This window comes from Cricetulus griseus, chromosome 2, assembly GCF_003668045.3.
Source record: "Cricetulus griseus strain 17A/GY chromosome 2, alternate assembly CriGri-PICRH-1.0, whole genome shotgun sequence".
NCBI lineage: Eukaryota > Metazoa > Chordata > Mammalia > Rodentia > Cricetidae > Cricetulus > Cricetulus griseus.
The window spans coordinates 247,001,537-247,016,437 of record NC_048595.1 but is presented as its reverse complement, the minus strand read 5'-3'; the positions used below and the strand labels follow the sequence as shown (position 1 = coordinate 247,016,437).

General features: G+C 38.8%; 1 protein-coding gene across 2 annotated transcripts in view; it reads right to left on the bottom strand.

Moving 5' to 3' along the window:
- Positions 1-14,901, bottom strand: part of LOC100763249 (receptor-type tyrosine-protein phosphatase kappa) — a 530,034-nt gene that overhangs the window by 392,317 nt on the left and 122,816 nt on the right. For both annotated transcript variants that reach the window (XM_027402864.2, XM_027402866.2), the window contains exon 2: positions 3,417-3,539. In XM_027402864.2, the coding sequence (XP_027258665.1) occupies positions 3,417-3,539 (123 nt within the window). The remainder of the gene's footprint in view (positions 1-3,416; positions 3,540-14,901) is intronic.

The window sequence follows — 14,901 nt, the reverse complement described above, 5'->3', positions numbered from 1 at the left end:
ACATTGTGGTGTGATTTCATCACGTGCACACACTCCCACACTTTGGTACATTGTACTACTGACAAGAATTCAGGGCATCTACATCATGGAACTATTAAGAGTGTCGATGCTATTATACAGCCCCACATTCTTTGAATGAACACATGTACTCAGTTCTTCTGGGCTCATATCCAAGGATGGATTAGCTGGCCATTAGGCTGTACAAAGTGACTATGCAGATTTACAATCCACAGTAGCCTGAGAGGCTTTCCCTTGCTCTGTATTCCTGTCAGCTACACCTGGTATCACAGGGGTGCAGCAGCTTTGCATTTCACTGATGAACAGTTCTTCCTATTTTCACATGACTTTTGGCTACAGGACTCATTTATGAAGTGTTTGTTCTTCTGCATACTACTTTCAAACATCTAATTGTTTGTCATCATTATTGTCATCTAACAAGCTAAGAACTGCTCTACAACATGCCTAACAGTCACTAAAAGTAGCGTATTTCTCATGAGAAGTTAATTCCTTGTTTTCTTTATTCTAACCTTATTATTCCAAACTGTTGATTCACCATTTCTTTTCATTATCCCTCTGAAAGTCAATTACAACTCAATAATTAATAATGTACAAGAACCACAGAGGGTTTTACACAATGTTTGTTTCACACAGACAGACTTCCTTAGACACAGAGGCCAGATGCTCGGGATTGGCTGTGTCTTGTTTCTATTTGTTTTCAGTAAATGAAGTAGTAGGCAAGCCTCCCTATCTGTGTGAAAAAGAAATGAAGAGTCACTAAAAATGTTTAAATAGATTTATTTTATTTCATGCATATGAGTGTTTTACATACATATATGTGTGTATGTACTATGTACGTCCCTGGAGCCCATGGACTTGTAGACAGTTGCAAACTGCCTGGGGGTACCAGGGATCAAATCCCAGTCCTCTAAAAGAACAAGTGCTCTTATCAGCTGAGACAACTTGACAGAACAGGTCATTAAAATTTCCTAAGTCTAATTATGTCCTCTTTGCCAATATATGGACAGATTAATGCTCAGTCAGCTCTTTAAAAGAATATAAGAAGGAAAAGGGGGAAAAATAAAAAAGAAAAACACTTGTAAAAAGAAATCAGTGGGGCTAGATAAACACCCCAGTCAGTAAAGTGCTTGTCATTCAAGTGTAAGACCCTTACTTCTATCTCTCTCAGCAAAGATTAAAAAATTTTAAAAAAATGCTGAATGTGGTTGAGGCACTGAAAAACTTATGAGGCAAAACAGAGAAAGTGAGACAGAAGGATCCATGTTGGCCAGACAGGTAAACCAACTCTGCAAGCTCAAGCCAACTGGAGATGTCTTAAAGCCAAGGTGGACAGTTCCCGAGGAACAGCACCGGAAATTGTCCTCTTGCCCCCACATGCATAAACACATATATGCATGTGAACACATATGGACACTCACATGCATTTAAAAGGAAGAAACGAAAAGGTAATACACAAGTACTTCTCTCACTTCTCCTCAGACTAAACATAGTTACATTCTGAAAGAAAAAAAGTGTTCATGACCTTTTTCCTTCTTTGCATGATTAATTATTTAATGTACTATTAATTGGAGGATATGGCTGAATTTCAAACACTTTCATTTTCAGTGCATCTCACCCTTTAGTGTAACCAATGATTAAGTAATTGTGTAAAAGGTGAACCAACAAGGTCATCTGAACATTCTCTTCAGCACTCATTACCCACCATCAATAGCAATTAGTAATGGCAACATTTCCATAAATCAACGTCTTTCTGATTATTCTCTGATGATAAACAGTCAAAATGTGTGCATTGCTGCCCACCTTTTTAATATTACATGAAATATTAAGTCTAAATATACCACTGAGAAAACTCAAATGAAAACGAACAGTGGTTTCTTTAATCAAAATGAGCCAGAATAATAATTTATGTACCTTTGAAAGAACACAAACCAACATACGGAATAAAGTGAGTCTTGCCAAACATGTCGGGGTCAGGCAGAAGAAAGTGAAATTGTCAACTAACGACTGCCCATCAGTGTATTCCTCCACAAAGAAAATGATGCCTTCGTCTAACCTCAAAACAGACATTTGCCTACTCAGCTAGGGTAAGCTACAGTTCAAAATAAATAGTGACTCCAGGCGTGCATCACAGAATAAAACTCTACAAAATATCAACAAAGAATATACTCACCGCCTTTATTTACAACTCTCATTTAGAGATCTATGGTTTGGGTTTTATTTTATTTGCTTTGACTGTCATTTTCTGTTGGTCATCATTAATGCCTTTTCCTTTGTTTTTATGAATCGTTAACTAGCATGTTTTTTTTTTTTTAATCAGTCACCAGAATTGATGTTTGTACTTCCAATGGTGATGTCTAAAATTCACTGTCAATTACGAAGGACAATTTGTAGAAAAATCAATTTAAGCTATCTTTATGCAATATAATAAAATACTAAAATTACACTTCAAAAGAAATTACTAGTAGGAAATCAACATACCAGTTAAATCATTTATAGCATGATGCAAGAATCTTTTATACATATATAATTCTACATATAATTATTTGCTTTTTTCTAAATATAATTTGTTCACTTACATAACATGCTCCAAATTTTGTGTTTATTTCTGATTTTTATAATTAATAAACTTATTATAAACATACAACTTAGAATTAGTTCAAAATTAATATGTAGAACTGAAGCACTGGTTCCATATTGTATTTAGTGGAAGGTATATATTGATATGCTATCTTGATGTGCTTTTCACAAATCACAGAAAAATCATGACCAGTCAAGTAATCAAAAATTATACTGCCTCATAAAATCAAAAATCAATACCTAAAACAAGCTCTACATGAGTAAGTAACAAGTCTCTACCCTATTTCTACAAAGTCTACTAAGAAAACATCTCCACCTGGTAATTTTGTCTCTAATGTGTCTCTCTACAGAGCAGTGGCATACTCACATTCTGTGGGAGGAGACGATTTCTCTCCTGATCATAGACTATTAAGTGTTTTCCCACAGTCTAACTAGAACACAGTGAAATGGGATGAAGATATTCCAAATAACTCAACTCCGTCACATTGTTCTATGAAGTTTTTTTCTTCTGAGTTAATTTTTTTCCAGGTTTAGTCATTTTGACTTCTTATTAAGAGGGGAATAAAACAATGTTTACCAAGTTACAATTTTTCTTCCAAAGCAAAAAGAAAAATGTAATAAAAACTCTTGAAGAGGAAGGGTTAGTGACCATTGTTAAGGAAGAGGTGAAGAATATTTTAAGATTTTTACATGTTACCAAATAGGCCAATAATAATAAATTAGTTTATTATAATGAGTTGCTATTGTTACATATAAAGTAAGAAAATGTTGTTTATTTGAAAACTATTCCCTGGACCCTAAGTTAGGAGAACACAACTTACCTTGAGGCATTTCAGGGGGCAGGTAATGGGGTTCCTGCGCACTGACATGGACCCATTCAAAGTCATCGTATAAATCCTGGTGATAGTCGCAGGCTCCTGGCCCATCATCAAAGCTACAGCCACCTAGGAAGGGAAACAAGGAGCATGGTTACCTTTACCCGCATTTTCTCCATGTGAGGAAAGCAGTGAAGAAGCAAGTGCTAGGGTGAAACATGTAATGACCATGACACTTGTGATCTCAAAATCAGAGATACTGCTGTTGACCACGCATCCTCTTAAAAATTCAATACCAATAGAAACTTCAGTATATTCTACTGGGCTGAGTCCCAAAAGGAAAGCTGAGGTTTTGGATTATTTTTAGAAGAGTGTGTGTGTGTGTGTGTGTGTGTGTGTGTGTGTGTGTGTGTGTGTGTACATACATATACATACATACACACACACACACACAAACACACACGCAGGCTGGTCATGGTGGCACACACCTTTAATCCCAGCAGTCCAGAGGCAGAGGCAGGCAAACCTCTGTGAATTCAAGACCAGCCAGGTCTACAAAGCAGTTCCAGGACAACTAAGGCTACACAGAGAAACCCTGTCTGGAAACACACATAATAAGGCTTTGCTTCAATGAACAAAAACTACAGTCCAAACACTGTTGACAGCTTACTGCAAAGGGGACAGGAAGTGTAAAAACTTTCTTTGCAATGCAAGCTAAAAACAGTGAAGTTCATACTCAGGCCTTAACAATCCCTTGATTTAAACGATGTCTATAGTGTCTACTACAGCAAATTAAACACACAAGCTTACCAAGATCTAAGTAGTGCTTGAGGTCTGGGGTAGGCTTTTCTGTACATTATTTATATCATTTACAAACAAAGTTTCGAATTTTAAAGTGAGGGAAACTGAAGCACAGAATGGATCAGCTTAGCCTGTAACCACACTCAGGATACCACTTCCCTTAATGACCTGATTTTTATTGTGCGAGTAGCCTTTCCTCTTTTACAGTGGTCATCTCCTGGCCTCCATAGCTTTACTTTCAGATGTGACTGCATAGCAGAAGGAAAATGATTGCCTTTGCCTCTCAGCTCATCTGCAATAGGTACACACAAGTCAACTTATTCAGTTTACTTAAATCGGGGAAAATAAGAAGTGGCCTGTATGTCTAATCTTGAAAGAAAATGGATTACAACTAATGAAAATCTAGCGATGGCTTTAATGAGAAAAACCAATAACCTGTCTCCATTCAAGTGGCTTATTTGCTTAGTTTCCATGGAGATCTGTGTGGAGAAACTTGGGGAATTCTAAGGCAGGCAGTAACAGCTAACAGGTGGTAAACTTCAGACCATTAAATTCGTTTCACTCTGCTCATCAAAAGTTTTGTCACTTTGGATGTGACTGAAAGACCCAGTCTTCACCATCAAAAACAAAACTGTAAAGGACAGAGAACTACAAAACCCCAAAACCTTTCTCAAAAGCCTCTCTCATAATTACAGTAACCCTTCACTGTAACCCACAGCCCAACAGCCAGCACACACATTATTGTCTTTTAAATATGCTTAAAGTGACTTTTGTTACACAGGCTTTCATGAAAGATGATGTACTTTTCATTTAAAATTAATTTCACTTAAAATTAATTTAATTTATTTAAAAACTTCAAAGGAAGGTTGCTAGGAAATGCATCTTTACATCACAAGGGGGAAAGTTTTTCTCACAAATAGAATTTGCTATTACAACCCCAAAAGACTTCCGGCTTTGCAGTGGATGCCTGCAGGAACCCCACTGCCCTTTACACGGGTCTGGGCTCCCTCTGTATATAAATTTAAACTATCAGTGGAAATCACATTGACTCATTTGGAAGACAAATGGCTATAATTGCTGCCCCTCATAGGCATGGTTAATTTTAGACTCAGGTATTTAGATGAAAAGTAACAGGGGGACTAGCTATACAAAACAACTGAGCTGGCTTTGCTTGTCACCACTACATCAGAAATGTGTCAAAAGGATCTTGAAATTGTTAACTGATAGCTTGACTTGCATGGGAAGAAAAATCGTTGAAGATGAATCTTGGATTTCTATTTTACAATTAAGTTCTAATCCAAGGGGTACCACAGACCTATTTATTACATGGAAAGCATGTTTGTAAACCTGTACTGGCATATTCTCACCTTCAGTGTTGTAATGGGAATTTCTGTCCCAAGATGAAGGACTAGTGAAGTGAAGACAAAGTATAGAGGAAAAGAAATTGGATACCATAATAATAACTCTAGGCTGATAAATGAAATAGAATGATGCATTTGGTAACAAGATGATCAAAACTCTAAAAATAAATAAACAAACAAACAAATAAACCAAAACTGACTATACTCGTTAAATCAGTGTGTGCCAAGAAAAGAAATGCCAGTGGCTCTCTCAAGAAGTCCAACCCCAGGTCTTGGGAATATATTCTCCTTTTCCTAAGCACCTCCAATCCCTTTCAACCTAACTATTTTCTAAAAGTTTCTCTCAAGAAGTCTTGATTGCTGAGCAACAATGGCAGTGTGCGCCTTTAATCCCAGCACTCGGGAGGCAGAGGCATGGGGATCTCTGAGTTTATAGTCAGCCTGGTCTACAGAGTGAGTTCCAGGAAAACCAAGGCTACACAGAGAAAGCCTGTCGTGAAAAACAAAAACCAAACAAAGAAAAAGGAAGATGTCTTTCTTCTTAGTGTGAAAAGAAGAAAAGCACACATGAAAATGAGATTGCAAACAGGGAAAACATACATACACACACACACACACACACACACACACACACACACACACACACACACAAGAGAAAAGTGTCAAAAGCATAAAGGAACTTGGTGTGATGTCAGAGGCTGGAAAACATTTCTGAATAATAGCTGTGAAAAGTATGGAGGGGTAATGTAGAAACACAACTTAACATGGAAGGTTCAGTTACCATAAAAGGAAGTTAGACAATTATTCTAGGATTGCACTGAAAACACTAAAATGTTTTATCCAGCCTCATGGAGTACAAAAAAAGGGAATAAGCTAAACTGACATAGCAATATGGATCCAGCTTAGAACACCTCTTATCCTGTTTAATTGGATGGCTGGAGAGGGGGTGGTAAGGAACAGAAGACAAGCGGGCTTGCTGGGGTCTTGTATATGCTACATAAGTGCTGTACCTCTATGCTTCGTGAGCAATCCTAACATATATCCTGAGCAAAGTTTATTACACCCTATCCCTGTTGCTGATATCAGAATCAGTATGGGCTTCTATGATATATGATCCTCCAAATACATGTTCCTGAAACACGGTTTTTAAGAGAGAATGCCCCTGGCCATGTGCTCATACACACCCTTAATCCCAAAATCTAGGAGCTAAAGGCAGACAGATATCTGTGAGTTCAAGGCCAGTGTGGTCTTCTACATAGTGAGTTCCAGCCAGCCAACGCTATACAGTGAGACCCTGTCTCAAAAATAAAATGGAGAGGCCGGAAGTAAGGCTCTCAGAGTTCTGTAAAAGTGACTCCTACATTAAAGAGTCTTTGGACTCTGGGTTGATGGAGACTTACAGAATTAGAGACCCAAAAGCCAAAATGACCGTTGAGGATCCTTAATAGACATTTATTAGCAACACCTGCATATGGGACTTACCGTGCTACCCACCATTAGGCAGAACATATTCCTGGGGAATTTAGTCAGACAACTAAGTTATTAGAGTAGCACTAGGTTACAGGAACATGTAAGTCAAAGAAATCACCAACATCTATGGCCTGTGCCCGAGAGTTCCAGCTTTGTAAGAGCCTGTGGGCATGCATCAACTCATGATTGTGAATGTTCTATTACCAGAAAAAGCTCATGCAATCACTTCTACACCGGAGCATGACATTCAGGGCAACCTGAGTTCATGTTCCCAAGCCACAGTCATTGTACATGTCTCCAAATAGACTCATTCCTTTCGGAGGAAGACCTGTATTATGGGTCCACAGCTCTAACTCATCAACAAAAACAAACGTAAAAAATCTTAAGTTTCGCTCAGCTACAGGAAGGAACAGTAGGTGGCAAGCCTGAATTGGTGCCAACAACATTCTGGTCTGCAGAGAAGAAATATGAAGGAGGTAGCACTGTCAGTCTTCAGTTACTCTATCAGCTCCTAATTATAAGACAACATATAGGAAGCGGCAAATCACATCTGAGCAATGGAGACCAAGGTGTTTGACCCCTGGAGGAGAATTACTTCTGAAGAGCATCTTAGACTGCTAATTCCTCTCCACTGATCACTCAGTTAAGGGTTAGCTCCATCATCACAAGTGTCTGTTTACCTTGCTGTAAGCCATGTCAGGGCCTCTGCACCCAGGTCAGCTGAAAATAGTATCAGACTTATTTTTTTTTTTTTTTCATTCCTAAACTCTGTAGCCATGACAGGCTACAGAAAAGACACATAGGCCTGTAACACAAAGAAACTCCAGATCCTCTGGCCTCCCAGAGCCTAGGGCCAAAACTAAACTCCAGACCACCCCACCTAGGTGCTAGGTTAATATTCAGTAACACGATCCAACCATCCATCTTTTACACACACACACACACACACACACACACACACACACACACAAAATTAGTTAATTAATTGATTAATTAAATTGGCAATTCAGTCCTCAGTGCATCAATACCTAGATTTTAGAGATTCTTCTTCAATTTAATATGTTTATATAATGAATTTCAATTAGCTTGACCTCCATTCCTCCTAGCCAACCCCCTTTCCTTGAAAGGGTGTACTAAATTAAAAGGCTTCACTTCTACGAATGAAGGGACCAGACCCTCACTCAGCCTCTGCTTTAGAAGCCATGACAGGCTACAGAAAAGACACATAGGCCTGTATCACAAGGAAACACCAAATCCTCTGGCCTCCCGGAGCCTAGGGCCAAAACTAAACTCCAGACCCTCCCCGCCAGGCCCCCAGCCTCCCAGGTACTTGGTTCCTGGGAACTGTTTGGCCACAAAAGAAACTCCAGGGGAGACCAAAACCTCCCCTATAGTCTCCAGGATACAGTTCTGAAAATTATTGGTATCTATTAACAGGCCACCTGCAAGTAACAAGACAAAGCCATAGAAATGTTCCCTCTCAGCACTGACCAATGAGAATACCTGGTACACAGGTATTTCATGCCAAAATATGACTTTGAGAAATTTTCCTGATTGTTCCCAAATGTCAACCAATCAGAAACCAACCGTACCTACTGATGTAATCCTGTAACTTTTGTCTTTAAAACCTAGCAGTGGACAGGGAACTTCACCCCCTTTGGAGGCTGCTGCTTCAGCTTGCTAGACGGGGAGGAATTAATAAACCTTGTGCATTTGCATCGGTGGTTGGTCTCCCTGGTCTCTTTGGGGATCCTTACGACTGGGGCACAACATCCTCTCTCTGGCATTTTTCTTCTCAACAAGTCCCTCTTTCTCCGAGTCCCCTTCCATTTCCCTGTCTTCATTTTGCATGCAGCCCACTAAAATTTAATTACAGTCACTTGCCTGAGAGTAAGTGGGAAGTTTTTCAGTGAAGCAAGGACAATGTCTGTGACTACACCACTGAAATGAACCCTGTCCCCAACAAGCAATGATTGCTGATGGTCCCTCTGGCAGGCATGGAGCCTCATGGGCTCCTCCTGGAAGGACTCTTGAGCATTTGTTAAATAACACGGTATGTGCATGAGAGAACTCGGAATGGAGACCCTTTCTGGGAAATTATTAAAAAAAAAAAAAAATGAGTTACACTAAACAAGTTCTGAGGCCAGTATGATGGTTGTAAATGTGAGGGTGCATGCTGCCCAGCCTGATGGTCTAAATTCAATTCAGCAATGAAAGGACAAAGCCAACTCCCCCAAATTTTTGTACACACATATATACATGCACTCATGCACACATGTATGCACACTAAATACATAAATAAATTGCAAAAAAAATAACTTTTCAAAACTCAAATCTTATCTAAAGTCAAACTTCTTTTGTATTTTTGTTGCTGTTGTTGTCTTCTTATCTGGTTTTTGCTTTGTTGCTGCTGTTGGTTGGTTGGTTGGTTGGTTGGTTGGTTGGTTGGTTGATTTTGCTGGTGTTTTGAAACAGGGTCATCCTGACTGGCCTTAAACTCACTATGTAGGTGAGAAAGACCTTGAACTCTGAATCCTTTTACCTCCACTTCCCCATTTCAGGGATTACAGACCTGCATCAACACACCCAGTGTCCTTGGCCTGAAAGATACAACCATAGGAATAGTGCGTGCTAAGCAAGTACCGAACTAAGCTATGTCCTCAGCCATGAAGCCTAACTTTTTAATAATACCCAGGATCTGATGAAGTTAAACAAGTCTCAGCCAGGAAAAAAATCATTAGTCATTAAGGCCTGGAAAACTCCGTCTGCAGAAGATAAGCTTTGAAATGACATTGTAATCGCCAGGCAGTGGTGGTGCACACCTTTAATCCCAGCACTTGGGAGGCAGAGGCAGGTGGATCTCTGTGAGTTTGAGTCCAGCCTGTTCTACAGAGAGAATTCCAGGACAGGTTCCAAAGCTACACAGCCCCACAGAGAAATCCTGTCTCAAAAAGAAAGAAAGGAAGGAAGGAAGGTAGGAAGGAAGGAAGGAAGGAAGGAAGGAAGGAAGGAAGGAAGGAAGGAAGAAGACATTCTAGCAGAATCTTCCCCATTCTGCCTTCCAGGACACTGACCTATTTGTCATTTCCTTACTGAGGAAATGCAGGAAACAAACAGAATTATCTCTCATGGTTCTTACTGCTTCCACAAAACAAGCTCCCTTTAGCTATGGACATGGAAAACTTTCCTGTTAGCTTAAACCATGGTGGAAAACTATACTCCTTTAAAAGAGCATACGGAAAATCATGAAATATGTTGGAAAATACAGTATATCTTTAGTACAATTGTATGGTGATTCTCAGGAAGGTGAAAAAAAAAAAAAAACAACCTTCACCAGTTGTGAACTGAGCAATAACATACACTTACTTAGTAATCTATTTCAAATGACATTTCTTCATTCTGGGACAACAGAAAAACTAATACAAAACAGAAAGTCAGTATTATATTAAGAAAGCTTTGAATAGTTCCTTTTATTATGCTAATTAGAAATTGAAATGTAAGGGTCTAGAAAAATGGCTCAGTGATTAAGAGCACACAGTGTTAGAGCAACTCCTACTCCATTGGTATCTAATATCTCAGGCTTCCACAGACAGATGCTATGCTCATGTGAATATACTCACACACAGACATACAATTAGAATAGCAAAATATTAAATATTAAGAAAATACAACATAAAATCAATGATATGAAAATCAAAATACCCAAAGAAGCCAATACACCCCACCAAAATAATTCTGAAGGATACAAAGGACTTGTCACACTTGACTGCTGTTTCAGTTGATCAGACAGGATCTTTATTCACAAAAAGACATTTCATTTGGAAAACATAGAGAAATGGCTTTCAGATAATGTTCCCCTGAAAGATGCTGTGATGTTTTCAAAGATTTTTGTTTCCCGTTAACTCCACACTTCTGGGAATACGGAGGGTACAAAATGAGAATTGACAAAGATGTTCAATGCCCAGGTAGTGTGTGTCTGTGTCAGCCCTAATGACAGCAACATTTTTTCTTCAAATTCCTGTCTGAAAATTAAACTACACTCAGAGACTCACACAAAAAAAAATATGCAAGTACATACAAATAATCAATGCCTTTAAGAGGAGATGAATGAACCATAATATGTCATTTAGTGTCACTGAGGACATTGTGGGGAAAAAACTTAGAAAATTTATGAATGAGAGTTTTTAGGAAGATAATGAATCCAGACTTAGAAGAAAACCCTTTGTGCTACTTGCAATTAATTAGTATGTAAAAATATTATCTGACCCTACCTCCTTGCAAAGGAAAGGGAAGCCCCAACATGTTTCCTTTGAATCCAGACCTATCATTTATTGATGAGGAATGAACTCATTTCAAACACACCCATTGATTATCAAATCGTTTCATCCCGGAGTTCCACCCCCAACTGAAATACATGTTTAATATGTATAATCCAATATTACATAGCTGGTAAGACTTTTTATTTAAATTGTCTAGGCTCCAAAGCATATTCTATACTTTGACTACAAAACCATCCTCCAATAAGACCGAATTAACCAGAATGGAGTAAGCAGCTCAATTACACACCCCTCTTTCTCCCCAGAGAAGTAGTATTCAAATACCGTGCACCTCAATTCATAAGACTTAAGCAATTTTAAGGACCTGGCATACACTTAGGTGATAGAAGAAAGTATGCATCTAGACACAGCATGTAGTGTGGCTAAGTACATACAAAGCTTTGTTATTTTAATTTTCTGAATTTCAATTCCCCCCAGTAATATCAGCACAATAATAACAACGGTGAAGTAGTGTGAGGATTAGTCAAAATCCTCACAAAATCAGCTACTTACAGTTAATAACTTTCTATAAAGTATACCCTTTCTATATCCCTGGGCCATTTTTCATTTACACGTGGGCTACACAGATTTGACCCTATACAGATAATTAACAGCTGGATCTTAAATGAAAAGCTACATCTTTCAACTTAATTAGCCAGGAGACTACAGAGTGTTTCTATACAACCAGATTTTCCCTCAACAATTACCATGTATGTTTTCAAACAGGAAATCTGCCCTTAAATCAGGAGTGACCAAAACCTATTTATGTAAAGCCAGTTAGAAAACACTTCGAGTTTCATTTAATTTCTGTTCCATCTACACAATTTGTGTTAACTATAGCAAGAAAGCAGTCCATCAGAGGAGAGAAAAAAAAAAAAAAAACAGACAAATAACATGACTGCACTGGACTACCACATCTCCCAAAGCAGGTGGAAGGCTGGATATGGACCATGGCTTAGATCACTCTCATCTGAAATAGTCTTAAAACTACTGCTAGAACTTAGCCTGGTTAAAAGCTTATTTTTACATAAATCAAGATGGGTAGCAGCGGGCAGCAACAGGAAACTGATCTAGAAATGGAATCTGTAACCAATCCATCTATCCTAAGTCAAACGTTGAGGGCGCTGAAAGAGGGAGAGAAATATGATACCCACTGCCCTAAAAGTGTAAGGCTCATAGAACTGCAGAAGGAATTGTATGGCACGACCCTGCGTACACATGTGGATATGCACAAAACTGAGAGATGGGGAGCCCTGGCGGGCTGCATGTGACTTCTTCTAACCTCAAGATGAAGCGAATGGAGGCTTACAAAGCTTTAAAAATCACTGTATAGATGAGAAGAGTCTTATACAATGTGATAGTGTGAGCTGCTAATCTCCAAATTTTGAAGACAGAAGCAGGAGAATCCAGAGGTTAATACCAGCTATGCAGTGAATTTATGGTCAGCCTGTAATATATAAGATTCTTCCCCACTAATAAAAAGTATGTCAAGATAAAATAAATAAATAATATTCATCCATGGTAACAGACCAGGAAGTACCAAAGTGGGACTGGAGCAGTTAAAATCACAGGCCTGGTACCTAGCTTCAGTTCCCAGTACCCACACGGTGTCTCACAGCTTTCTGTATCCCTAATCTTACAAGAATTGAAGCCTTCTTCTGGCCTCCTTGAGCAATAGGCAAGCACATAGTATGCATTCATACATATATACATATGTACATACGTACGTACGTACATACATACATACATACATACAGCCAAACAGCCATACACATAAAAATAAAAATGAATAAATCTTTAATTCAAAATAAGAGAGAAAGAGACAGAGAGACAAAGGAAGGAAGGAAGGAAGGAAGGAAGGAAGGAAGGAAGGAAGGAAGGAAGGAAGGAAGGAAGGAAAGAAGGAGAAAACACCAAGAAAAGACTGAATCCAGGCACTACAAACTGAACACACCAGAGCGTGCCCAATCTCACTCCATCCATGACACTGGCCAGGTGGTGCCTGATTTTCTAGAGAAAAAACTGAATTCACACATGTTGAAGTCACTCGCTCCTCTTTGATGCCACAAAGTGCAAAGCATCCTTACTAGATATGATGGTTAATACTGTCAACTTGCAAGACACAGAACCACCTGGAAGACAAACTGCTGGGAAAGTCTGTGAAGGAGTTTCTGGTTAGCTGAGGTGGGAAGACCCACCCTAAAAGTGGGTCACACCACTGTGAGATGGGGTCAGAGCCTGAATAAAAAGAACCTGAACTTAGCATTAGCATCCGCTTATCTGTTTTCTGCCTACACATAAAAAGTGACCAACTGCCCACGACCACACTTCAACATCCCCACTTCCGTGATGAAACGTCACCGCCTGCAATGAAGCTAAAATGAACCCTTCTCTTCTTATGTTGCCTCTTGTCTGGTATTGTGGCCACAGCAATAGGAAAAGTTACTAACACACTGTCTGGTTAGTAATTTCAACAGATAATTGTATTTAAATAGGGTGAGTTAAGGTAAAACTCTTGTAAGATATGCTGCCCAGTTAGCTTGTAAGCTTCATGATTCACCTCTCCCATAAGGTACATAAAAAAGTTACGTTGGATTTTTTATCTTTTTTTACATTTTTATTACAGTATAATTAGGTGGCTTCCACTTCCCTTTTCTCTCTCCAGCTCCTCCCATATCCTGTCCCACCAAGCCCTGCTGTGCCTCCCACTCTCAAACTGCTATCCTCTTTGACTTTACTATTCATATATATATATATATATATATATATATATATATATATAGAGAGAGAGAGAGAGAGAGAGAGAGAGAGAGAGAGCACAAATACATGAATGCAACCTGCTGAGTTCATTTTGTTTTATGTGTGTATACAGCTTCAGGGCTGACCATTGATATTAGGTAACCCAATCAGGGGGTTCATCCCAGAAGAAGCTAATTCTCCCTCTCTCAGCAGCCACTAGCTGTGGAATCTCACAGACTTGGGATCTTAAAAAACTAAAATAAAAACTTTTTTTTAAATAACAGTAATTTTGTTCTGACAATATTTCCTTCTACCTCCACACTGAGATAAGAAATGGGGGTTTTCACCAAAAACATGAGTGAATATATGCATCCAAATTTCTCTTCCTATCTTTTACCTTTTAACTATTCCAGCAAAAATCTTATCCTTTGCACTTAGTGCTAGATACTCAATCTTAAGGAAACCACTGAACAAAGTAATTGAGAATAAATGTAGTGAAAAATAAAATTCCCAACTGAAGCCATGTTTACATTATGGCAAAGCTGGAAGCCACCCAAGCTCAAACTTAAGCCTTTCTTTGTTTTGTTTCTCACAGTGAATCACTGGTGGGCTTCACTTCACCCACATATGACATGTTCTGTCTTATTTCTGCAGTTGCTCCTGACCCCACTCTAGCATGGGTGATGGATCATTTGTTATGATGAGGAGAGTACTGTGAGACGTTGAAGCCATGGAAAAAAATTTTCATGACCCAGACTTCAAGAAGAGAGGTAAAGGCCTGTTTAGAATTTCAAATTTTAGATC